The sequence below is a fragment of the Cydia strobilella genome, chromosome 27 (genome assembly GCF_947568885.1).
Source record: "Cydia strobilella chromosome 27, ilCydStro3.1, whole genome shotgun sequence".
In the NCBI taxonomy this organism is placed as follows: Eukaryota; Metazoa; Arthropoda; class Insecta; order Lepidoptera; family Tortricidae; genus Cydia; species Cydia strobilella.
In genome coordinates, this window is record NC_086067.1 from 6,287,408 (window position 1) to 6,315,292 (window position 27,885).

General features: G+C 37.3%; 3 protein-coding genes across 7 annotated transcripts in view; 2 read left to right on the plus strand and 1 right to left on the minus strand.

The window, feature by feature from the left end:
- LOC134753601 (juvenile hormone esterase-like) overlaps window positions 1-2,357 on the plus strand; it is a 31,611-nt gene extending 29,254 nt beyond the window's left edge. For 3 of the 5 annotated variants that reach the window (XM_063689529.1, XM_063689527.1, XM_063689525.1), the window contains one exon: window positions 36-2,357. In XM_063689529.1, the coding sequence (XP_063545599.1) occupies window positions 36-463 (428 nt within the window). In that variant the 3' untranslated portion in view covers window positions 464-2,357. The remainder of the gene's footprint in view (window positions 1-35) is intronic. The other 2 variants (XM_063689528.1, XM_063689526.1) reach the window with 1 other exon arrangement.
- LOC134753608 (putative fatty acyl-CoA reductase CG5065) overlaps window positions 1-27,885 on the minus strand; it is a 416,745-nt gene that overhangs the window by 55,794 nt on the left and 333,066 nt on the right. The gene's annotated exons all lie outside the window — the stretch shown is intronic.
- LOC134753617 (probable multidrug resistance-associated protein lethal(2)03659) overlaps window positions 3,485-27,885 on the plus strand; it is a 73,727-nt gene continuing 49,326 nt past the window's right edge. The window contains exons 1-3 of the mRNA XM_063689554.1: window positions 3,485-3,708; window positions 26,065-26,213; window positions 27,248-27,310. Of these exons, the coding sequence (XP_063545624.1) occupies window positions 26,134-26,213; window positions 27,248-27,310 (143 nt within the window). The 5' untranslated portion in view covers window positions 3,485-3,708; window positions 26,065-26,133. The remainder of the gene's footprint in view (window positions 3,709-26,064; window positions 26,214-27,247; window positions 27,311-27,885) is intronic.

Sequence of the window (27,885 nt, forward strand, 5' to 3'; positions counted from 1 at the left end):
TGACGAGCTGATGATTTTTTTATTTTCAATTTCAGAAGCAGCGACAATCGAGCCGGAACCAGCCATAATCAATCCTGAACCTGTCGTAACCATCTCAGAACCTGAAACCAGCCCAGAACCAGTACCCAGTCCCATTGAAGTACCAGTGACCAGTCCCATTGAAGTACCAGTAACCAGTCCCGTTGAAGTACCAGTAACCAGTCCCGTAGAAGAACCAGCTGAACCGGTACCCGTAGCTCAGCCACTAGTAGAAACTGCTGAACACAATGGCGCTGTGAACGGCACAAATGGTGACGTAGAAAGAAAAATAAGGCCATCTAACGAGATCAAAATGGTCCAGAATGGGAACGGGGTACCTAAAGATGTGATCCGAGCCAACGATCCGCCTGAAGACGATTTGCCGAAGAATATCGGGGTGAATAAGTTTGTGAATTTCTTCGAATCGCTCGGCGGCAAGAAGTAATGCCATTGTATTTTTGTATTATTCGATTCGAGCTATATTTTAGTTGTAGACAAAATGATAATATTTTTCATAAAGGGTACGCTGACAGATGTCATCTCAGTACAATTGTGCCATTCTCAATCAAAAGGGTACTTATTGTCGGTTGTCAATAAGGCGCTATTTCCATATAGCTTGAATTTGAAACCAACCTTATCGACAACCGACAATGTGGTACCTTTTGGTTGAAAACGTCACAATTTTAGCGAGACTTGGCGTTTTAAGGTTGTAAATTATATAGAAATGTCACCTGTCACCATACCCTTCGTGTTTGAAAAATACTATGAGCGTAAAGTGCATATTGTAGCCGCTTTTTTGGCAACTGAAGTACCTAGATGGCGCTGTTGCGTTTTGTGGGGACGGGATTGTCAAATTTTAGTGCTTGACTAGTCTAGGTTTTTTAACACCACGTCGGTGGAAAACAAGCTTACGCCCCGCTTGACGCTAAGCTGTCACCGTTGCCTATGGACGCTTACAACTTCAGGGGTGTAACATTTGAGTTATCGACCCTTTAAAAAACTTAACACTTCTTTTTTGAAAAACCACCTCCCTCGACAGAATATTTGCCGCATAAATAACGAAGAACATACAGCGCCATCTACTTTAGCTGTCAAATTTTGCCTACAATATTTTCATTATAGTATGAATCTTCTCAAATGATTTTTACGTCTAAGACTGTTAAACAAAAGCCATTGTTTCTTTTGTTCGAGCGGTCGGCCATTGCGTGCCATTGTGTCTGACAATGGCTCGCGCCGTAGCACGCGCTCAGACACAATGGCCGACCGCTCGCATAAAAGGAACAATGGCTTTTGTTTAACAGATTAGATTAGGGTCTTAGACGTAAAAATCATTTGAGAAGACTCATACTATACAAGTCTTAGTATCGCTTTGTCTATGATTTTTGTTATAGGTTGTGTATTTATTGGCTTGGATAATTTGATATTTGTATAAGAATGTTTGAGGCGATCGGTAAAACTCTGATCGGATATAATTCAGATAATTTTAATTATAAACATTCCAGTGATTTGTTATTCTATAAAAATCATACAAATCGTACAGTCAGCGGCAAAAGTATTAAACAATCGTCGTTTATTGTACGTGTGTAAGTGTCATTATGTAGTTTTCCCGTGTCTTATTCGCCTGCGGCTCATAAAAGGGACTCGTGCGTAATGATAGTCAGTGGCGGCCTGATAGTCAGTGGGCCCCTTTAGAAGTCCAATCTTCGAATATTCTGAAACATTTTCGTTAGAAAACTAGTCTATTAGTTATGTGGTTGTCATTAGCCATTATTTATTGTTAAGAACAACATGCCATTTAAATTTGAATTATTATTATAATATTTTTGACCATTCAAAGTATTTACATTTGTTACTTAGAATGGTGTTTAAGTAAAATAACTTTTCATCAGTCTTCTTATACAGGATAAAAAATAAAAATAAAAAATAAATTTCCGTTACCAGGGAGGTTTTGGGATTATACTGAGCATCTTTTACTATGGGACCAACCACGAAATCGCGAAAATAAAATGTATCCTTCCATAGAAAATGGACCAGCCAAAATGTATGAAACAGCTAAAAGTTTTTCGCGATTTCGTGGTTGGTCCCATAGTAAAAGATGCTCAGTATAATCCCAAAACCTCCCTGGCAACGGGAATGCACTTAATTTTTAGCCACCGTGTATATAAATAATAATTGAAGGCATATTCTTCATAATCAACATTCCAAATTATAATATTATTATTATGTATGTTGTACATGTGCTAATGATTAGTATTGACTTTATAAATAGTTATACATTAGTTTGCGAAAGAATGTGTATTTTTATATATATCTACCATTAATTAGTAAATAAATTATGAGAGTACCTGGCGTTTTATTTAAAGTCTGTCAAGCCATTTCAGTCAGTAGAAAAAAGCGGCAAATTAAAAAAAAATTGCGTGTAGGGTAATTATCCCGTAGAAAATTTGAATTCCGCGCCTTTTTCTACTGACAGAGTTGTTTGACCGACTATATATTTCTGACTGAGCAACATACTCTGGCAAATTAATTTTGTTCGTAGAAAAAGACGAAAAATACAACATTTGTAAGGGAGATCGATTATTCAAATTTTTAGGGTTCCGTAGTGTACCTATACAATACAAGATGGAAAAGAATGGACCCTGGAGGGAAAGTGCCTTAAAACCTTAAGTTAGCTCATTTTATTTAACCCCTAAATGCATGATTTTTTCTTTCTGCCTGAAATTAATATGTTACATAATTGTTTACTGATTCTGGGAAAAAAAAATGAAAACATCGATTTTCACTGCTAAATCAGTGTTAGAATTTACACAGGGCATAGGGGGGTTTATATTTACAATAACATAACATAATTTATGGTAAAAGAAATGTTTCCTTTAAGTAAAATGAGCTAACTTAAGGTTTTAAGACTTAAGGCACTTTTCCTCCAGGGTCCATAATCCATACTAATATTATAAATGCGAAAATATGTCTGTCTATCTGTCTGTTACCTCTTCACGCTTAAACCGCTGAACCGATTTAGTTGAAATTTGGTATAGATAGAGATAGAGTCCCGCGGAAGGACATAGGGTAGTTTTTATCCCAGAATAGATTTTATCCTTTAAGGGGGTGGAAGTTTGTATGGGGAATCGATAAAAAGCCGATTGGATAAAAAATAAGGTATAGTTTGTCAAAGGACTGTCTCATTTCAAACGTAGACAGAGAGAATCATACTATCTTTGTTTTACACTAGTACTAGCACTCAAAAGAAAAGGATGAGTATAGTTTTTTTGGTTCTTATTTACTGCCAATTTGGTTTGACCAACTATACCCAAATTACTAACCACGCAGACGAAGTCGCGGGCAAAACCTAGTTATGATCCTACCTTTTAAATTTTGAACCACATTTCCGAACGCAAACGACCTTATTCAAGCAAGTCATTCACTCAATCCGACGACGAATATCATTATTCATTCGTTCATTCTAGAACTGACAGTGACACTGACAAGTTGCATTATTTGAAAAATGGCTTTTACTTCGGCTGTACGCTTTTGTTCCAACAAATAATTTTATTTATAACGTGAATATTGCATTTTTGGTGTTGAAAAAAACTGTTTTAGTTTCCATATCGTAGTGCTGGTGATATATTGTTTTGTGCTTCACGTGCATCGTTTGATTGGGATCAGCTGACATCTGATATTTTTCCGATTTGGGTAAGTTTTTTTTAAATACCCTACAATTTAATTGATTTGATCCTGATTAAAATTCTTGCACTACAGTATTCCACTTCCTTTATTGTGCTTTTATCACGGTAGTGCATTATAATATGGTGTTTAAATATTACGAAAGTAAAATAGTTTTTAATTTAATTTCTTAAAATTTAGGTAGGTTTATTAAAAGTTTTATAACTGATTACGTACTCTCCGAATATATATTTCTGTCTTAAAGAGCCTGAGCTAAATAATATTATGAAATATGCGTTTGTTAGTCACTGAATAAATATTTCATCATATTTTCAGTTGTGCTAAATAGACGTAAGGTTTTTTTTTATAAAATCAACTGATATTAACTTATTACGAAATGTAAGTCGTGACAAATAGAAAGAAAGCTTCATTAGTGAGTATTACAAAAGTTGTAATTATGTTATAATATCCATTATCCATTAAATTAGACCGTGTTATAAAAATTAAAGTTACATTAGAGTTTGTGAAATTAGGACTTGTAGACGTAGAAGCTTGGCTCAACAAGAGATCTAATAACTTTTTGACAGTGCAAGTCTTATGGTTTCGTCTTGGCAATATTTTACATAAAAATATTTTTGGTCGGGTTTCACTTCTTTTTGTAAGTTGCTTATGACAATCTTCCATATCCTAATATAAAGGGTTGAGGGTAATTTACTATTAAAAATCCTGAAATTCGTATCTGGGGGCATCTTTTATACAATCTGCTTTTTAAGGTTCCGTACCCAAAGGGTAAAACCGGGACCCTATCACTAAGACTCTGCTGTCTGTCTGTCGTCTGTCTGTCTGTCTGTCGTCTGTCTGTCTGTCTGTCTGTCATCTGTCTGTCGTCTGTCTGTCCGTCTGTCACCAGGCTGTATCTCATCAGCAGTGATAGCTAGACAGTTGAAATTTCCACAGATGATGTATTTCTGTTGCCGCTATAACAACAAATACTAAAAACAGAATAAAGTAAATATTTAAGGGGCTACCTGAGGTTTTCATCGATTTTTGACTAGTTTTGAATCGTATCTCCTACTTTTGCACTACACATAGAATTATAAGACAAGCGGCTATCGGTTCTTCAATCTTTTATCTCCATTTTTGTCTACCGGATTGTGAAAAAAATTAATACTTATTTATTTATGATTGTTTTAAACATTGTCTAAAAAAACACTTTTTTCGTATCTCGATTGCTGTGAAAGATCTTACTTATACGAAATCTACATATTTGGGTTCGACTTAGACGTCTCTAAAAATTTATCTAAGGTTTTCATTTTAAACTAATTAACACAAAAGTTATGGCCAGACAGTTTTTTGGCCTAAAATTGTTCAACTTTGATGCCAAATATTTCGAAAACACTGAACTTTGAAGTAAATATGGGATACTATATCTTGGGATCTTTGTAGTGCACAATAAAGTATTTTATTATTATTATTATTATACTATATTGCTAAAATCCGTTGCTGTTAATATGATAAGCTACAAAAAACATTAGAAAACTAAGGGAAGGGAAGGGAAGTGGGGCTCCAACTTCCATACAACAAACTTGAACCCTTGCACCAGTCCGACTCGCACTTGGCCGGTTATTTTTGTAAACCTGTGTTGTGAACAATAAAGTGATTACCTTATAGTCACTTAGTTGAAAATATGTGACGTTTTCAATCAAAAGGTACCACATTGTCGGTTGTCGATAAGGTTGATTTCTAATTTAAGCTATATGGAAATAGCGCCTTACTGACAAGCAACAATAAGTACCCTTTTGGTTGAAAATGGCACATAGAAAAAACACAGACACACACACACACGCATATACAGACTGATTTAGTTTTACTTTAAATTTTATTTATTCTATACAGTGAGTCGCAGAAGATAATTAGTTCCATTCCATCTTTACTAGAATTAATTGTTTATGAAAATACTTTAAAGAAAATGCTGCTGCACTTTGAAAATATCACGTCATGCATACAAAGTCATAAAGTACACATGAAGTTAATATTATCGACCTTATAACCTAAGCAACACGATTCAGTTTCATTTATCCTTCACCAATGTTCGTTTATCTCAAACAATTAATATTTATTACAAACACATACCATATTGCACTAAGCTAGCTGAGTAAATCCAAAGTAAGAAAAAAAGACGGCCAAGTGCGATTAGGACTCGCGCACGAAGGGTTCCGTATCATTACGCAAAAACCGGCAAAATCACTTGTTGTATGGGGGCCCCACTTAAATATTGATTTTATTCTGTTTTTAGTATTTGTTGTTATAGCGCCAACAGAAATACATCATCTGTGAAAATTTCAACTGTCTAAGCCAGGGGTCGACAACCTTTTAGCAGCCAAGGGTCACATAGCGGTTAGCAAAATTGCAGCGGGCCGCACACTATTAATAATTCGTGAATTAAGGTCGTTTGTCAAAAAGGACTACTTTTAATATACATTTTTATGCAAAGAGTGCCGCGATTCAGAGCGCGCTTCGCCCGCTCTTACATGGACGGCGCCTGCGGCGTCCCTCACACTAAAAAGTCGGGTGATGCTCGACATTCAGCGCGCTTTGCGCGCTCTTACATACAGGGCGCCCCTGTATGTAAGCCCCTTATCTTACATGCAGGGCTCCTGCGGCGTCCCTCACAGTTATTCAGCGCCCTTCGCGCGCTCTTACATACAGGGCGCCCCTGTATGTAAGCCCTTTATCTTACATGCAGGGCTCCTGCGGCGTCCCTCACAGTTATTCAGCGCCCTTCGTGCGCTCTTACATACAGGGCGCCTGCGGCGCCCCTCACACTTAAAGGTCGGGCAGAGCCCGACATTCATCGCGCTTGGCGCGCTCTTACATGCAGGGCGCCTGCGGCGCTCCTCACACTTAAAGGTCGGGCGAAGCTCGACATTCAGCGAAGCGCGCTCCGCGCGCATTTACATGCAGGGCGACTGCTCCACACTTAAAGGTCGGGCGAAGCCCGACATTCAGCAAACCCTCCACGCTTACAGGTCGGGCGAAACCCGACATTCAACGCGCCTCGCGCGCTCTTACATATTGAGTAATCAGCACATTTAATGTAGATCTTGTGATAATGGGTCCCAACTCCAAAAAAATAAATTGAAATGAAAGATTTTTCTTTTTCACTAGATCACTTTAGTGACGTAGGACTGATGTAACCCGAAGGCTCGCGGGCCGCAAGCGAGCAGTTCGGCCGCCGGTTGCCGACCCCTGCGTTAATCTGACTGTTGCATTTTCGAAACCCGATTTTTACATTCCCTTTACTCTGCCCAACTCCGGCAACTCCGAACTTTTAGCTATCTTCTAGTGATGTTTAAAAAAACCCTGACACACGTCAAGTCCATGAATGACATGAATATATGAAACACCACAACTATGGAGTAAATAAGAGAGACGTTTTGAAGTCACATGTCACCAAATGTTATGAGTTCGTCTGTTGTTGCTAATTTAAATTCATTGCAGGTGCAAAACGACGTTTGACCTTGTTTTTTCAGTGTGTTTGAGAATTAAATTTCATGTATGTTGTGAAATAATGTGTCTATATTTATACTAGTCTATTGTGAGTATTCAGAGTTCAGACGTCTAAAGCAAAGATAATTAAGTAGACATAGAGTGCTCACTCCGTTCATCGGTTTGTTAACAAAAAAAACTATTATTTTTGTAGTCTACCTACATCTAGCGTCCAGTAGCGTAATTATCAGTACTAAAATAAAAATAAATTAAATATATCTTTGTTTCAGATTTCAGACCCATAAGTGGTTAGTTACATCAACTTAAAAGCTATATTAGTTACCTAAACTAAGTATTGCCTGTTGCCGCTATAACAACAAATACTAAAACCAGAATAAAATTAATATTTAAGTGGGGCTCCCATACAACATACAACAAACGTATTTTTTGCCGTTTTTTGCGCAATGGTACGTAACCCTTCGTGCGTGAGTCCGACTCTCACTTGGCCGGTTTTTTTGTTAGATTTGGATAAAAATTTACTGGTTTGAAGCACTCAATATAGGCGAGATATAAATACGAAAAAATTTCCGAAAAAAATGTATACGTAATTTTTCTTTTAATTACAAAATAATCAAAATATCCATCCTTTTTCGTAACTGTGACATTTCGCTAATAATGTACAGAATAGGGAACTCTACCAATCCGTTTTGCTTAATGAGAGAGTAAGACGAAATGCACATTTAGACCAAGATATGGACAGATAGAATCATCTTCCTCGCGTTATCCCGGCATTTTGCCACGGCTCATGGGAGCCTGGGGTCCGCTTGACAACTAATCCTAAGAATTGACGTAGGCACTAGTTTTTACGAAAGCGATTGCCATCTGACCTTCCAACCCAGAGGGGGAAACTAGGCCTTGTTAGGATTAGTCCGGTTTCCTCACGATATTTTCCTTCACCGAAAAGCGACTGGTATAAATATCAAATGATATTTCGTACGTTCCGAAAAACTCATTGGTACGAGCCGGGGGTTTGAACCCGCGACCTCCGGATTGAAAGTAGCACGCTCTTACCGCTAGGCCACCAGCGCTTCTGGACAGATAGAATACCACCCTGAAATAAATACAACACGGAGGCTAAAAAATAAGTGCTTTCCCGTTGCCAGGGATATTTTGGGATTATACTGAGCAATTTTTACTATGGGATTTAACCCCAAAATCACGATAAAAAATTTGGCTGTTTCATACATTTTGGCTGGTCCATTTTCTATGGGAGGGGTGGGGAGGGTATGGGTGGGCGACATTTGTTATGTGTGTATCTCTTGCTCTTTTGACATGAAATCATTATTAATATGAATTTAAATTTAAAAAATAGTAAAATTTTTACATTCTAATTATTATTCTAGTCCAAGTATATTATTTTAAATCTGACATATTAATTATTTGTATCTCATATTAATTATTATTATTATATTCATTATTTAAATTTATTGGATTGTGATTTCATTGTTGAAAGTTTTGTTTTTATTTTTAATTTATTTAATAACACATAGCTATAACGATGGTATACTAACAATATTCGAATTTAAACTGTTGTGAGACATACTAACATTAAATCATTTTACGGTTTAGACTCACTTGTTTTAGTCACTCGCGCGACATGTTTCGGATTTTCTCGGCGAGCGACGCGGCGCGCGGCATCGGCAGTACGCAATACACGGTCGTCGTGAACGCTGCTCGCACTATTAGTGCTTGAGAAAGGAGACCTAGGCTCTCCGAAACATGTCGCGCGAGTGACTAAAACAAGTGAGTCTAAACCGTAAAATGATTTAATACTAACAATATTGTATGGAATTTTGAACGTTCCGAAATAAAGATTTTATTTTTATTTTTTTAAATTTTTTTTCGCGATTACGTTTTTGGTCCCATATAGTAAAAGTTACTCAGTATAATCCCATAACCTCTGGCAACGGGAATGCACTTATTTTTTTGCCACCCTTTAAATATCATCACACTTGCGTATGACTGTATTGTCAACATTTTAAAAGACAGTTGGGGCATTTTCTATGAAAAGGGACCTTATTGTCGATGGCGCTTACGCCGCACAGCGTCGCGCGGCATTCGGAGCATAGTTAATAATGGCGTAAGCGCCATCGACAATAAGGTCCCTTTTTATAGAAAATACCACAGTTAATCTCGAAGGGCAATTTTACGACATATATACTTCTAAACATACGTGTTTATACTACATGTATATAAGTGGCATATTTCGAAACAGCTTTAAAAGTAACTACGGCTATTCAGAATACCTAAAGACTGCACGATGAAACCCGGCCATGCACGATCCGGTATATCTTTTAACCGAATGCACATATTCAAGCAGTTGTTTTATTTTAATAATCTGTAATTATTCTAATTTATAATAAAAAATACAATCATATTACATTGTATGTGATATGTATGTGTATTACTCTGTGAGTTTTCGCCGAATATATTCCATCATACCTTAAATTTTTTGCCCAGTGTTTTTTGATAATCTTCACTCGCTTCTTATAAATACTACACTATACTACAACGCCACAAATTGTATTTATATTTTCAAAAGCTGTTTTATGCTTATTAGAATGTAATCTCACCAAAAACATACTTTTTGAAACTCTTTTCTACTTGAGGTAGTCAGGAAAACTTTCTACTCCAAGCACTGAAAGTTGTTTTTATATGGGAGGCTTTTTTTTTTGTCATAAAGTCATATTCATCAAAGTTAAAACACCTCAGAAGCTCAGAACTATCTCAATCTGAACACAATCAGAATTTTTTTAAGTATTGTGAAAAGAGAATGTAATAAGGCATAATTTGGTTAATATAATAAAAAAAATATAAACTATTTTTAAATTAAAAATTTGGTAAAGACTGTCTGAAGACCGTAAGCAAAAAAAAATTGATACTGTGGAATGTATAACGCTCAAAGTCACATACAGTCTTACTTTATATTATGTTTCTAATTTTATTATGTAGTTTGATAACCACAAATTATAATAGGAAAAGTGTTGCTTGACAATGTACATGAATTTAAAAGATTTACCACATCTAGCGTGGCCGGCTTTCATCGTGATCGCTTTTAACTTATACATTTTTTTTTAATAACCTGTAGTGTCCCACTGCTGGGCAAAGGCCTCTCCCTTTGATTTCCATGACTCCCGTTGTTGAGCTGTTTCCGGCCAGTTATTAGTGAAGGTGTCTAAGTCGTCCCGCCATCTCCGCCTGGGCCTGCCACGTCCGCGCTTCTTTTGCGGCATCCACTTGGTGGCTATACTAGCCCACCTATCCGGATGCATGCGGCAGACGTGACCTGCCCAGTCCCACTTCAGCCTAGCGGTCTTCTCCCCTACGTCAGCTATGCCTGTTCTGGAGCGCAGTGTACTGTTTCGGATGCGACTTATACATATTATAAATAAAAAAATCCGGCCTTCACCACTGGAGGGCTTCGTCACTTTTTCTTTAATATATGACATCTATTACAATTTTTTATTTATATACAGTAGTGAGACTACCTAAAAACACAAATCAATATATTTAATAAAATAATTTGATTTGTTCCCAAACTTGTTTATACATATTATAGTTATATCCGTATCGGAAGTTGACACTTGTATCCCGTTAATCCCGGGTAGGATAACGCATATCATGTTTTTGAATTTTAATATTTTGTAAGTTTTAAGGTTTTTGTAAGGTTTTAACAAACAAAAAAAAACTGAGTTCGATCAAAAATAAAACTGCGCAGTTTAAGAAGCAATTTAGATTTATAGCTTTTGTGCAAAAATTGTTACAAGTTTTTAAAGTGCGTTTTAGTAAATAAGGGCATAAATGTATCTACATTCCCAAAGTTTCAAAAATATGTGTACGCTCTTACACCTTAGACAATAAAGCCGTGTTCACATATTTTTGAGCCATTTGTCTGCATCGATATTTTTGCCTTCGACTGTACGTGATTTTTTTCTATTGAGCGAAAAATAAAGAAATCAGGTTTAGTTTAGAATCGACGAAATTACTAGAGAAGGGCCTCAAGATTACTAATTACATTTTTGGCAACCGTATTGTTATCTAAAAAGCGCTACGATTTTTCAAAAACTGCTGGCTGAACCTAAGGGTTAAGGTGCAGTACCTTAACCCTTAAATGCATGATTTTTTTCTATTTGCCCGAAATGAATATATCTGTTGCGTAAATGTATGCTGATCATGGGAAAACGGATTAGTTCTATTGAAATAATATATAGGAACAAATAGATTTTATATAATTTTGTATAAAATTATATGTTTTTGTTGTGTAGGCTGCATCCATCAAAATTAGAAAGAAAGAAGAAAGAAAGAAGAAAGAAAGAAAGAAAATACATTTATTTGACGCCACAACATAGTACATAAAAAAGAAAAGCATGCAGACAAAAAACATTTGGACGCCAAAAAGGATCCCCACTCAGCATAGTGCCGCGGCAAACCGTGGCGCTGGTTTTCTGTGGGGACCTGGCTTAATCTAAAAATAATGGCGACACGTACGCCAACGACACACAAATAAAATTTACATTGACATAAAATTAAATTAAATTAAAATTAAATAATCATTTATTTTCAGGCATGGCCCATAGAAGTGTTAGTAACAAAAAACTTAAATACTAATGTTAAACAGTAAGTAGTATTAATTAAAACCTACCATGCAAATCAATATACTTAGAGCTAGGACTAGGACAATACAATACCGGGTGAGCCGTACACATTTACATTACATAAAACATTTACTATTACATTAAAATTTAAAATTTGACTAGTATCACAATCATAAAAACATGTCAATAATCGCACTTAAACTATCGTGAGACATATTTCAAAATATTTATCAGTACGGTTTTTACTCACTATTATTTTTAGTCGCTATTAACATGTCGCCAAAAGCGACTAAAACATAATAGTGAGTAAAAACCGTACTGATAAATATTATGTCAATAATCAGAATAATTTATAAAATAGCAGCGAAATTATACATATAAAACTATGCATTTAAGGGTTACGGTCAACGGAACATAAATTGGAATCAATTGACATACTAGTATCAGAATTATTGGACTAATCTAAACTCGTACAGTGCAATTCAGATGATATGTAATCATAGTCATATTGGTTGTATGTTGTGTATGCAACTTGATGCACCCAGCTGTCATGACGTCGGTAATATATCGAGTGCGCTATGTGGTGCAATAAAAAATTGTTTTAATTACAATTGGGTAGCTGACAATTTTTTTAATGGTATCAGTCGATCAGGTTTGTTTTGAGGATCAAATTTCTGTATGGGACCCATTTTCTTATAGCACTTTACTGAGCAAACGTTCTAACAAAATGGCAGCATATGGATGGTATAGAAATGATGCCAATCTCTTACGGCAGAATTGTTGCAAAAGTGACCGCTTTCAGCTTTAAATAATAGTTCCTAATCTCTCCGGTGGCGCTAGTTAGGCTCTGGGACATGAGTATAACGAACCATATAAGGCAACAAATAACCCGACCAAAATTACGTAGGTTGTTTTTGGTAGTATTTCGGTGTATGGTGGCGCCGCTTAATTTCTGTTTTTTGATGGACACTTTTCATACATAGAGATTTGGCTCCTTTATATAGTCTCCATGTGGCAGCACATGTCACTGTGTCACTTTGCGTCTAGGAGGATATAACCAAACGGAGTAGCCATTAACAGGCGTTCCCCTCTGTCGAAAATAGTCGGCCAATGGTCATACACAATGTATGGACTGACGTTTATCTGACATGGCTATTTTGGCGTTACGTATACATTTGACGTTCCCCTCCTCCGCAAAAATCGGCAGACTTTTTTGTACAGCAAATTACAGACTTGTCGTCTCCGTTTGGTTATATCCTCCTAGCTTTGCTTAGAAGCCGTTTAATTGTATGGAAAACAAGGAATTTTTTTTTTGTCAGTGAAATGTTGCGTTTAATTATATTGTTGCTATACAATATTTTTTTAATAAAATTTAAGGAATCGAATGCTTACGTATTTTTTTTCCTATTTAAAAGTTTAAAAAAAAGTTTTTTTTACACAGGGATTTTTTTATTATTCCCATATATTTTTTAAGTTTCCAATTTATTTTGATAAATTGCTCATTTTCTATCTATTTAACTAGATTTAGTTATAAAATTCAACATGTCTCAATTACTCTAAGAACAAATTAAATTATTTTCTATGAAAATATTTTAATTTGTGTTTTTTCAAGTAGACACACTACTATTTAAACGAAATATAACTTTATTTATTTACATACAAGATATATACAGTGGTACTACGTAAACAAAATTAATAACTAGCTTAAATCTAAAATAGGCCCTTGAGGCATTGTACCAAGGATGCTGGCGGCATTTCCTCGCTGTATCGCAATGCTGATACGTTGTGCGAGAAAGCCGCCAGCTCTTCGGTCACCAGTTTTTAAACTATATACTGAAATAAATGTCATACGAAGGAAAAAAATGACCAAAGCCTCCAGTGTCCAGAGCTGGAATCGAACCAGTTATTTCAGTTTATTTCAGTTCAGTTTATTTCAGTTTATGTCTCAATTACCCTATTATCCAAAACTTATTAGATTGATGAATGAAAATGTGAACTTAACACTGCCGATTGCCACTTACTATAGGACTAACTTAACTGTAAGTCTGCTATCCGACTTATGTAAGTAATGTCGACTACCTTGATGCTGCGATTTTCCGCATTTCTGACACGATAGTCCGAGGCTAACTGTATTTTATTTTTATTTTATTTCAATGGATACAATAAGGCTGCGTGTCCACCAGAGAGATGGGACCTCGCTACGCATCCTCGTACCTCGTACACGCTCAAATACCAGGAACCGAAAAAACCCCTCTTTAAAATTAAGTCATTTATGTGGATTAAGCCTATCAAAAAGCGCTGGTGGCCTAGCGGTTAGAGCGTGCGACTTGCAATCCGAAGGTCGCGGGTTCAAACCCTGGCTCGTACCAATGAGTTTTTCGGAACTTATATACGAAATATCATTTGATATTTATACCAGTCGCTTTTCGGTGAAGGAAAACATCGTGAGGAAACCGGACTAATCCCAACAAGGCCTAGTTTCCCCTCTGGGTTGGAAGGTCAGATGGCAGTCGCTTTCGTAAAAACTAGTGCCTACGCCAATTCTTGGGATTAGTTGCCAAGCGGACCCCAGGCTCCCATGAGCCGTGGCAAAAATGCCGGGACAACGCGAGGAAGATGTATGTGGATTAAGCCTATCGCCAATTAATCGTTATTTTGGGTTATAACACTTTAAACTCTCGCGTTTTGTACACATGTCATTACCGGGTCAAACGCGATTAAATCTCATTATTTTACCTTTTTTTCCGACGTTGCACTAGCTGTGGTCACGGAAGACTGACGTCCCAGCAAAACCTAAGCCCGTCGGAAAAAAGGTTAAATAATTAAATTTTCATATTTCATATATCTTTATTGCGATCATGTTCATTACAGAGGATGGTACAAAACATTTTGAAGTAGGTACATGATACCCCGTTAGGGCACTGCAACAATCTTAATACTAGGTACTGAACTATTTACAAATAATACATTATTGAACTAGGAAATTGCTAAATAAATTATGATAATAAACAAAAACTTTGGTTAAATGTCATTCATATTGCATTATTACTCATTTATGATTGTATATTTAATTCATCAATCAATTTAATCGCGTTAGACCCGGTAATGACATTAATTCTAATACAAAACGCGAGACTTTAAAGTGTTATATGGACAGGATACAAGCACTAAAATCAGCCAAGTATAAGGCCGAAAAGTGAGCGTAGCCGTCGGCCGTACGCAAACCGGTATAGAAACTACCCATAGAAAGTAATCGCTACATAGATATATGCTTGTGTAAGTTGTGCATATTAAATGTCAATTTGCATAGCAAGAGGAGCCTAAGCAGTAGATATCACCAGTTTTAGGATGCTCAAAGAGTCGTGTTGTTTTCAGGGGTCTGAGAGCTCAAATGTAAATTTTTGGGCGACTTGAAGAGCCGCAATTGGACAGTCGAAGGCAAAAATATCGATCCAGATAAATGGCTCAAAAATATGTGAACACGACTTTATTTCTTTAGAGTTAATACTAACAACTATGGACTGTAACTGTGTGAAAATATATTTTTTTTATTTTTTTTATTGTCTAAGGTGTGAGACCGTACACATATTTTTGAAACTTTGGTAATGTATATATGAAGGGTACACGGAAAGAACATGTCTAGTCACTTTATTCGGAAAATGTAGAGCTCCTAATGAACTATTAGTTATATCTTTTGCTACCACTGTATAATATATGTAACACAACATTTTTTAGGTAGAAAAGACCTGGTCACGGAATTACGATACATTATGACATGGTTCCAAATTTTAAAACCGCGATTACTCAAAATGTTACTTAAGTGACTAGACATGTTCTTTCCGTGTACCCTTTATATATTTATGCCCTTGACTGGACCTAAGCTGTGTAACATCACAGATCATATAATACTATACTAGTGTAACATATTAAATGTCAATTTGCATAGCAAGTTAGATTCATTTATTTGCTGTATATGATTAATTGATTATTAATACATATTAGTAGAAAACATGCTTCATCGGCGAAGGAAAACACGCAGATAAATAATAATAATAAATAAATAAATATTATAGCACATTCTTACACAGATTGACTAAGTCCCACGGTAAGCCTAAGGAGGCTTGTGTTATGGGTACTCAGGCAACGATATATATAATATATAAATACTTAAATACATACAAAACACCCATGACTCAGGAACAAATATCTGTGCTCATCACACAAATAAATGCCCTTACCGGGATTCGAACCCAGGACCATCGGCTTCACAGGCAGGGTCACTACCCACTAGGCCAAACCGGTCGTCGGATATAACTTAGGTCACCGGCATACTTACAATACCTGAGAAATAAAGTCAGGGGGGCGAAACTAATCCTTTCGGACATTCTATTCTCGGCTTCGTTCGGCTCAGCATAGCTCCGAGCAATTATTAGGGTTGGCACAACTTGACATCCCTTTTACGACCACAGATAAGACAATGACCTGAATTTTGACTACCCTAAATAGCCTAAATCGCTGACAAACTTCGGTTTTGTAGGAAGTTTCTAGTCTGTACGGTAGTACTATTACTTATTCTGTGGTAAAGTGTAAAATATGTATAATCCTCTTCATTGCACTACTCTCCAACAATAATACCTACTACTTACATATACCATGAATAATCAATATGAATATAATTGTACCAGACAGTGTGTGCATTTTGTCTTAAATATTTTATTTACTCTTGCATTTGTCAGCCTCTCACCTTTGCTACGATATAAACAGCTATACAAACAGTTGTTTAGTCTAGAATTCTAGATATTTATTGGGACTATCCCACACTAGCGTTTTTTGAGCGTCTGCGTCTAATCAGCGCTATGGAAAATGGCGTCGCTGAGCGGGATGTTGCGTCTAGCAGCTGCCATACAGGGGCGTAGCTAGAGGATATGGCGCCCGGGGCAGTCACCAAATTTGCGCCCCCTGACGACTGACAAAAGTTTCCTTGCTGCTGCCTTTTGCCCATTTTGGCGCCCCCCCTTGGATGGCGCCCGGGCACTTGCCCCCTCTGCCCCCCCCTAGTTACGCCACTGCTGCCATAGAGTTGACTAGACCAGGGGCACAGAATAAGTAATAGTATTATCATACAGATACAGAACGGCCACGCACCGCACCGCCCCGCCCTGCGATATAACCGCGAAAATCGAAGTTCGCAAATTGCGGGCATTTTTCTCTGTCACTCTAATTACGCCTTGGCGACAGCAGATTGACGACCGTTTGCCGGCCGCTCAGTACTGTTTTTAAACAACTTACACAATGACGCATGTACAGACGTGCCGTTCACACATAGAAACCGTCCTGTGATTGAGCGGTCGGCAAAAGCTCGTCAATCTGCTGTCGCGGGGCGAGGTAATTCGAATCGGGGCGGGGCGGTGCGTGGCCGTTCTGTATGATAATACTATTACTTATTCTGTGCCGCTATGCCACCAGCGCAGTTAAACTGTAACTAATCTTGCACCATGTTAAGTAAATGACAGAGAAAATGTATGCATTTGTTTGTAAAGTCTTAATAATCTCTTTGTTTCGGAGGCAAATAGAAGCAGTGTACTTGTTTTATCTTCATCAAACATTGCGGATAATGTGCCCTTTATACATACATAGGGTGACTGTAGCGTTGCCACCTTTTTTCTATACACATATAGTATTTTTGGCAACATATTGAAAAAATATAGTACTTACTGGGAAATTTGAACAAAAAAATAAGACGCCGATTTGAGGCGAATTAAAAATCCAAGTCGCATACAATGCGATATCGGTGACATTTGAATACCCCATTCTTGAGTGATGAAAATATAGTATTTTTCGTACTATATTGTTTTTGTATAATATATAGTACAAGTGACTAAAATATAGTACCATACTATATATTATAGTATGGGTGACAACCCTAGGTGACTGCTATAGTTGTGACGTTTTCAACCATAAGGTACCACATTGTCGCTTGTTGATAAGGTTGATTTCTAATTAAAGCTATATGGAAATAGCGCCTTACTGACAAACGACAATAAGTACCCTTTTGGTTGAAAATGGCACAGTTATTGGCCACTACATAGTAATTTATTGGATTTTGATTTTATTGTTGAAAGTTTTGTTTTTATTTTTAACGTATTTACTAACACATAGCTATAACGATGGTACTAACAATATTGTATGGAATTTTGAATGTTCCGAAATAGTTTTTTTATAGTAATTGGCCACTTCTAACAACTTAGAAAGAAACAAGCCAATTGAAGCCTTATTGTTAAGGGTCCCCGGCAAGCTCGGTTCTCCATACAAACGTAGTTACGCTCTCATTTTAAAACGACAGATAGTCTGCGACAGATTGCTCTGAAACTTTGTACTTACAATATGATAAGGTATATCTATGTCTGTAATTAGTTTATGTAGCGTCAGATACCATAGTTAAAAAAATACAGCGAATTTAAGTTTTTCATACAAAATTTGTTTTTGCTCTATTTCGTTTGTTTTATAAACTAGAGCTATACCAACTAATTACAGACGTAGATATACCTCATGTCATTGTATGTGCAAAGTTTCATTACAATCCAACACGTAGTTTTGAAATGAGAGCGGAACTACGTTTGTATGGGTGCAATTCGGCCGAGCTTGCCGGGGACTCTTAAGAATGGCCAATAACTATGCAATGGCCAATAGCTATAGCAGTCACCCTATTCATTTATAGGGTCCTTTGTGAGCATAGACATAGTATATACAAGTAGTTATAGACGCGCCACCGAGCGACCGAGGGTAAGAGAAAGAATATTCATATAAAATTTGGGCAGCAATCAGCATAGGATTTTTTCTCTTTCACTCTATATATTTTGGTATTTTGCCATCGCCTCCTACCTATGATGCCACGCGGTCGGTCATAAGGACAAAGCATGGCACTATTTGTGACGTTTTCAACCAAAAGGTACCACATTGTCGCTTGTTGATAAGGTTGATTTCTAATTGAAGCTATATGGAAATAGCGCCTTACTGACAAGCGACAATAAGTACCCTTTTGGTTGAAAATGGCACATTTTCTCTTTCCTCTTATAGGAATCGCAATAAGACGATCTTACTCTATCAAAAAGTGTCAGGCCCGTGTTTGTGAGCGTTGGCGTCAAGTCAGCGCTATGGACAATGGAGCAACTGCCAACGTTGCGCCGAGCAGCAGCAGTAGGCATAGAGTTGACTTGACGCTCGGGAGACGCTAGTGTGGGGTGGCCCTCAAGAGACCAACGGAAATGTACGAGTATATCTTTTTATACTACGTCGGTGGCAAACAAGCATACAGCCCGCCTGATGTTAATAAGCAGTCTCCGTAGCCAATGTACGCCTGCAACTCCAGAGGAGTTACATGCGCGTTGCCGACCCTAACACTCCTCACCCTCGTTGAGCTCTGGCAACCTTACTCACCTTATCTATATATTTGTTTTCAAGGAACTTTCCTAAGAATACATAACAATAAAGGTGTTATACTAATGTACTGTATGTTTGTGACGTACATCACGAAACAAACATCTCATGATGTCATCTTCACACAACGAATTTGATATAGGTACAAAAATAAGTGATTTCCCGTTGCCAGGGAGGTTTTGGGATAATATTACTGAGCAACTTAATTACTATGGGACCTACCTGAAAATCGCGAAATATTTTTTGCCTGTTTCACACGTTTTCACTGGTCCATTTTCTATGGGAGGGTAATTTTTTTTCGCTATTTCGTGGTTGGTCCCATAGTAAAAGTTGCTCAGTATAATCCCAACATCTCCCTGGCAACGGGAATGCACTTATTTTTTAGCGACCGTGTATATGTATAAGAATATTCAAAGAATAGGTGACACAGTTTGCGATCAACGAATATGGAAATCTCGTTATCTAAAGGGGAGCTCAATAGGGTATCCTTCTAGTTACTCTGGAGAGAGTGTCAGATTAAGTTCCACTAGACTTATATTGACCGGGATATAGACCGTGATTACCTTTTGTATTATTTATAAGCTCCCGATATTTCGACGCAGTTACATGCATCATGTTCACGGGTGACTGAAGATAGCGGGAAAAGGTAATCACGGTCTATATCCCGGTCAATATAAGTCTAGTGAAACTAACCGTGAATCATTCAAAACTCAGAATAAGTTATTCTGTTATGAAATGAAATGAATATCTTTATTTTCAGGCAACTATTAGCCCATAGATACATACCTTAAAACTAGCATACATATTACTATAAAATATATCTTAAAACTAAAACTAAAAATACACGTTTATGGCTTCCGCGGCCGGCCGCGGAACCGCCGGAAATTTACACTTCCAAAACTCCTCCTTGGTGATACCTAATGTGTTTGGTTTCTCATAATCGTGTGCGAGTGTGACTTACAGGTTTCAAACAACTGTTCTCACTATTCAACAGTTTTCAAAGCATTACTCATATGTCTGCATCGTTTTCATAACAATGCTGTATAGGAAATGGCCGATAATCGACCACTAATATCAATGATTTATTTATCTTTTTAACATATAAACAACGAACTAGAATGAGTGGATCTGAGTTGCAGATAAATTAATATATTGCTCCTCAGACCGAAAAGGGGATGGCGGGACGACTTGGACGCATTCTACCCCAAATGGTGGGAAAATGCCGATGAGAGGGTCGAGTGGAAAAAACGAGGGGAGGCCTTTGCCCAGTAGTGGGACACCAAAGTAGGCTAATTAAAAAAAAAATGGCTCCGCCATATTGAAATTCGAAAATATTCATCTACAAACAAAATGTAGGTAAAAAAACCGCCGCCGCGGACACTCGTGCCTGAGGATGGATTCCCAAAGAATCCGAAACATGTCGCAAAAAGCGACTAAAATAATAGTGAGTAAAAACCGTACTGATAAATATTTTGAAATATGTCTCACGATAGTTTAAGTGCGAAAATGTTGGTATATCAATTGTCGTGAAATTTTGTGAGCAGCTTCGGTAGATACTTAGATAAAATTTCTCTGTCCTTTTGTTTTTTGGAAAATGTTAGAAATGGCGAAAATCTACCAAAGGACTTGAGCGATAGTAGGGTCTATGGTCTATGGCACTTAAGACTAGGGTATTCTACTAGTCAAATCAGTGTCTTTTTTACAATTGTCAAAAGGATTTGCTAATATTGAATTTATATGGAACATTACACAATGACGTCACGGTCAACACACCTTCTTTTTTTTTATATATATTTATTATTTAAAAAAAAGAGGTACATTAATTATTACCTTCTTTTTTTTTATATATATTTATTATTTAAAAAAAAGAGGTACATTAATTATTGCTCCTTATCTGCCAAACTGCATAGCAGTTTGTTGGCAGAAAACTTATTCTACCCTTCACCAATGTAAATTAAGTTATTTTATCGTTATACATAGTTATACGTTTTACGGTAACACGTGCAAAGGTATAGTTTATACTTCAATCCGATTGATTAAGTAGAAATTGTGTTTAAAAATAACTACTACCTATCTATGTTTTTCTAATAATTATCTGGTGCTTTATTTCATGCATGGTGTGAAATAATTTATTTTAAGTACAGTGTATGTATAGATATATATGTATAAACAGTGTAGATATATATGCTCAATACTTAATACTCAATATTTTATTGCAAATTCACAAAGTAATTGTACAGATGGTAAACTTATAAGCTAGGTCTTTGTGAACCCTGTTGGGCACTGCAATATACTATAACTATAATTTACAATTATATTATATATATATATGTATAAACTCTTTATTGTACAAAACACAGAACACAAATATGGCACGGAATAGGCAGTGCAAAGGCGAACTTATCCCTTTAAGGGATTTCTTCCAGTAATACCCTATTTTAAGTTCGCTTAGCATGGATAATGATTAAATTTGGCGAAGTAAGTTTTTTACGTTTTTTAAGCTTATCGCGAGGTTTACACTACAGCTCACAGAGCCAATTAGGTATAGTTAATTAGTTTCATTTACTTTCCGAAAATAATTCCCAGCCTTCGAGGGTCAATCGCCACAAGGTTATACAGCAAAAAAAGGAGTGAATGTCACAATCGTCCACGTGATTATCAACCTTAACATGGTATTAATAAGACACAAACTCCTTTATAGTTTGTTGATTGTTGTCGTCTCTGTGAATAATTAATTTTTGACGTCTCATTTGACTGGTTGTGTGACTGTTATTAACTGTCCTTGTAAGACCTGTGGCTACGCTTTGTTTTTAAGTTGTACAGTAGCCATCAGATATATCTTAGCGGCCGAGGTGCTCACAAATATCTGAACACGCCTCTGTTGCCAAGGTGCTAGTGTGTACTTTTTTTTTTTATACCACGTCGGTGCCAATCAAGCATACGGCCCGCCTGATGGTAAGCAGTTACCATATCCTATGGACGCCTGCAACACCGGAGATATTACACGCACGTTGCCGACCCTTTAAAAACCTGTACACTCCTTTTTTGAAGAACCCCATACTGTAGCCCCTCGGGAAAACCTCGGCAGGGAGCTCATTCCACAGCCGAAGCGTACGCGGGAGGAAATTCCTCTTAAACCGCACAGTACGCGACCGTGAGGATGAACACCCTGCCGATGGCGAGCGGTGCGGTGATAGAAAGCGGCCGTTGGCATCATGTCAAACAGTTCTTCAGAGCACAGCCCGTAATTGCGTGTAATTAATTGTGTACGTAATTGCGTGCGTGTTTGCAAAATCGTACTAAAAAGTACGACTAAGTAAATTGATTCATAATTGTCAAAAATATTTTTTTACGTTACTACGACTTATAAGGGGGTTTTCAGAAAAAATAGTACCTATTACTTTTTTTGAAACCATCAACTTTTGGGTTATTTAGACTCAGAATTACGAGTACTATTGAATGAGACAAAGCAAGTGTCCCCAGTTTTTCATACAAATTTTGGGTGTCAGTTTTGTAAAGGTCCATACACAATGTATGTGAAAATGCGTTACAAAACTGATTTTTTTTTGGGACATATTTTTTTTTCTTTATTAATCGATAGTCCTCGTGATTCTGAGTAGAAATAACCCGAGTTGATGGATTTTTGAAAACCGGCCAAGTGCGAGTCGGACTCGCGCACGAAGGGTTCCGTACCATTACGGAAAAAAACAGCAAAAAAATCAAGTTTGTTGTATGGGAGCCCCATTTAAATATTTACATTATTCTGTTTTTAGTATTTGTTGTTATAGCGGCAACAAAAATACATCATCTGTGAAAATTTCAACTGTCTAGCTATCACGGTTCATGAGATACAGCCTGGTGACAGACGGACAGCGGAGTCGTAATAGGGTCCTGTTTTTACCCTTTGGGTACGGAACCCTAAAAAGTAAATGGTACACTTTTAAGTGAAAATGCCCATAAACGCAGATTACAGAACGGCTTTTACTTTAACACTCACCATATTTTAGTTTTACGTGCGTCAGAAGCTTAATGGTGATCGGAAAGGTCACGGTGTCAAGGTCGTCGTGATTTAATGGGTCGGGAAACACGGGCATTGTGATTTGTAGCCGGACTGGTCGATGCGATTTACATAGATATGGACATTATGTATTTAGGTACTAAAGATTCACTTTGCAATGGTTCCAAGAGCGCTAGCTATTGTAAATGCATAGGATTATGTTAACTTATATCAGGGTATAATATTCTTGAGATGGACTGGCGAAAGTTCCAGGTTGAAATTATTCGAAAGTGTAACTCGGATGCAATTCACCCATTCTGACTAGAACTATTAGCGCTTTCACATCGTTCGATCGCCAAAATATTTCGTCAGAAACGGGTGCAGTGCCTGGTTAACAATCTATTATTCCCCTTTTTTCCGCACTTGCACAGAATAAATAATAGTACCTGGTACACAAGGTTCACTCTCTAACAAAACGCGTCTATTACGACAGATATGACCGCTAGGTGGCGCAAGCGCGAGCGGCAACTACTATGGCTAGACACCAAAATTGGTGTTGGCCGCATGTACTTGTAGCGACGCGACGAAATCGCAGAGTGAGCCACTCCTGTTACAAGTGTGATGAGAAACGTTGTGTCTGCCACGGGCTTCGGCTTCAATTCAACCTCGTTCGTAAATTCTTGTTTACCCCCCTTAATACACTAAGTCAGGGTTCGGCAAACTGTGGCTCTTTGGGGATACTATTGCGGCTCTTCAGGCAACACCATTTGCGGCTCTTTGACATTCGTAAAACTGGTGATTTCTACTGCGGTTGGCTCTTTTCAAAACCTCTGCACTAAGTATTAAATAACCTACATTTGTAGGTTAGTTAATGCTGGCACCACACTTCGTTATGTGTTATTAGTTATGCGCGTTATTCGTCCGAATACGACGAAGTGTGGAGGACTTATTCGTCTGTATTTGCCTTATTCGCACGCATAACGCATAAGCGCAAATAGCAAATACGCGTATCCGTTCACTTGCCGGTTTTTTGACACACTTCAAAGGACACGATAAAGACGCAGCGCAATTATTCGCCAAATACGGCGAAGTGTGGTACCCCTATTTGTTGTTCGCTTCACATAAATATATTTAGGCAAATACAGCGAAGCCGCATAACGAATAACACATAACGAAGTGTGGTGCTAGCATAATACTTGGTGCAGGGGTGACCGACCGATGACTAATTTTTAAGCGATCATATAAAAAAGATAAGGCAATCAATCACGTTATCAGGCAATACCAATACTAATACTAATACTTGGTGATCTTGGTATCCATTGCCAACATTACATGAGTTGAGATAACTTATCATTATCACAAGGTCTGGTTACTCTAGTAATCTAGTTACATGCTCCAGTTATGTACAAGTACCAGTCAAGTTGAAAGCTTTTGCTGCTAAGCAAGTTTTTAGGGTTCCGTACCCAAAGGGTAAAAACGGGACCCTATTACTAAGACTCCGCTGTCTGTATGTCACCAGCCTGTATCTCACGAACCGTGATAGCTAGACAGTTGAAATTTTTACAGATGATGTATTTCTGTTGCCGCTATAACAACAAATACTAAAAACAGAATAAAATAAATATTTAAGTGGGGCTCCCATACAGCAAACGTGATTTGTTTGCCGTTTTTTGCGTAATGGAACCCTTTGAGCCCGACTCGCACTTGGCCGGTTTGATTTAATATTAAAATAAATAGTTTAGTTTAGAAGTTATTTTTAGAAAATAAGCAAACATTACAATCCATGCACCCTTATCTCCGAAACTAAAATTCAAAGAAAATAAATATAGCACCACCCATACATGGTTATCAAACACTATAATTATCTGGATAATTTCGAACCCTGCAAATACGAGCGTTTCCGAGGAAGTACGAAACAAAACAATTATGCATTACATCAAAAGCCGCAACTGTTAAACCTAATAAACAGAAACGATGTATTAGAAGGCCGATTTTTTTGGTAACTCCAGAGACATTTTGAGTAACGCAAGAGACACACAACTGTTGGTCAAAACTTGATTCGCTTAGATATCTGTGCGTATATCCTTGTCTAAAGCCCAAAGACCACGGGGTCATCATCTAATCGCTTCGTGAGCGGTGTTATGCAAAAACAGCCAATTAGCATAGTGACCTCAAAAACACGTGCTGTGTACAATCATAATGCACTCGGGTCGTTCAACTCGACACTATAGCCTTGTCTTTAAGGGGGCGTCCATTATTTTTTTTTATTTTAATTATCGCTCTACATGTCAGGCCTCGGAACTCCCGGATTGCATAACATAGTTTTGTTTAATTTTAAAATTTTAATTTATATTTTACACTGTTTTAATTTTCAAAATTTCAGAATTATCCGGGACATGCTTAAATATTATAATCTTGACAATTACTTTAAATAATTTTATTTTTAAATTTTTTATTTGTACCTAAGATATAAAAGTGAATTTTGAATTTTAGAATAGTTCAATTTTGTTTTTATTATGATCTGCGTTACTTTAATTTAATTTATTTGACTTAGGGTGTGTTGTTATAGTGAATTTGTCATAAATTTATTAATTTATCTATTTTTAATGATGTTTGTAATTAAGTTATGTTTATAACATGGACTACTTGTATGAAATAAATGATACAATACAATACAATTAATTACGTAAGGGGTTTTTGAGGATGTGTGCCCTGCACACATCACGCCAGCGGTGTGCCGTCTCTCATAAGGATCTGTTTATTCCAACGCAACTTACGCAACTAATATAACCTTTTCTTTTGTTACAGATAAAATGCCGTAACCAACAGTGCCAATCTACAATAAGTGTTTACATTCGTACTTAAATAAGTTTTAACATGGACCCAGGGTACTTCGATATAGAAAGAAAGCAGAATCCGAGGGAGACGGCCAATCTCATATCGAAATCATGTTTTTGGTAAGTATGGGTTGGCACTGTTCGCACATTGTTATTGGTGAATTCTCAATACATATACATAACATAGGTAACTTGAGACTCCGGTAACAGGGCGGACACGCTATACATCAAAAATCACTTGCGTTTCTATGTGTGAACGGCACGTCGACATTGTGTAAGTTGCTTAAAAACAGTACTGAGCGGCCGGCAAACGGCCGTCAATCTGCTGTCGGGGGGCGAGGTAATTCGAGTCGGGGCGGGGCGGTGCGTGGCCGTTCTGTATGATAATACTATTACTTATTCTGTGTTGTTACGATGAATTCTCAATAGTACTCAATACATATGTGACGTTTTCAATCAAAAGGTACCACATTGTCGGTTGTCGATAAGGTTGATTTCTAATTGAAGCTATATGGAAATAGCGCCTTACTGACAAGCGACAGTAAGTACCCTTTTGGTTGAAAATGGTACATATACATAGGTAGAGTTGCCATATGGAAGAATTAAGGGTATCCGGCAAGCTCGATTCTCCATACAAACGTAGTTCCACTCTCATTTTAAAACGACTAGCTAGATTGCTCTGGAGCTTTGTATTTACAATAGGATAAGGTATATCTATGTCTGTAATTAGTTTATGTAGCTTCAGATACCATAGTTAAAAAAATACAGCGAATATAAATTTTTCATACAAAACTTGTTTTTGCTCTATTTCGTTTGTTTTATAAACTGGAGCTATATAAACTAATTTCAGACCTAGATATACCTCATGTCATTGTATGTGCAAAGTTTCATTACAATCCAACACGCAGTTTTAAAATGAGAGCGGAACTACGTTTGTATGGGAAGGTGCAATTCGGCCGAGCTTGCCGGGGACCACCACCACCTAAGACACTATTGTAACTACTTATTCCTTATTCTTTGCAAATAAATACTTACTTACTTATAAGGTGGTTCACCGCCAATGTCTTTCGATTGTACAAAATGGGTCTTGGAAAGCGAGTCCGACTCGCGCTTGGCCGGTTTTTTTGACTGATGACCTTAATTAAATCTTCCAGGTACACAAGGCCACTGTTTGTAAAAGGACGCAAAGGTCAACTGAGCATATCAGATGTATACAGGTGCGTATTTATTTTTAACTTTTTATGACCGAAACTATCTTATGACACTTAGATGTTTGGCTTGGCAGGCCTCAGCTGTGCGTTTCTCCAGAAACTTCCTGCCTCGCACACAGCTGAACTGTGGAATGAACTGAAAATCGAAATTTCGTTATACATCTCTGTCACTCTTGCATATTCGAGCGATAAAGAGCGAATCTATGTAATAATATGAGCGCTCGCCTACATTGAGGTGGTCGATGGTCTTACAATACCAAAACATGTTACATGTACATAGACTTGAACCTTAAAACCACCACGATACAGCCGCTATTTCAACGACATTGTCGCTTCGGCACGCGCTCAGACACGGTAGCCCACCGCTAGCAGAAAAGAAACAATTGCTTTTGATTAACAGATTAAAAAATCATTTGTGAAAATTCATACTACACATTTGACGTTTGGGCTCACGACTCCAAAATCATCCAGTATAAGTATGTAGATCGGTGACTGCTATAGTCAGTGGCCACTACATAGTAGTTGGCCACTCTTAACAAATCTGAAAGAAACAAGCCAAAAGAAGTCCTATTGTTAAGACT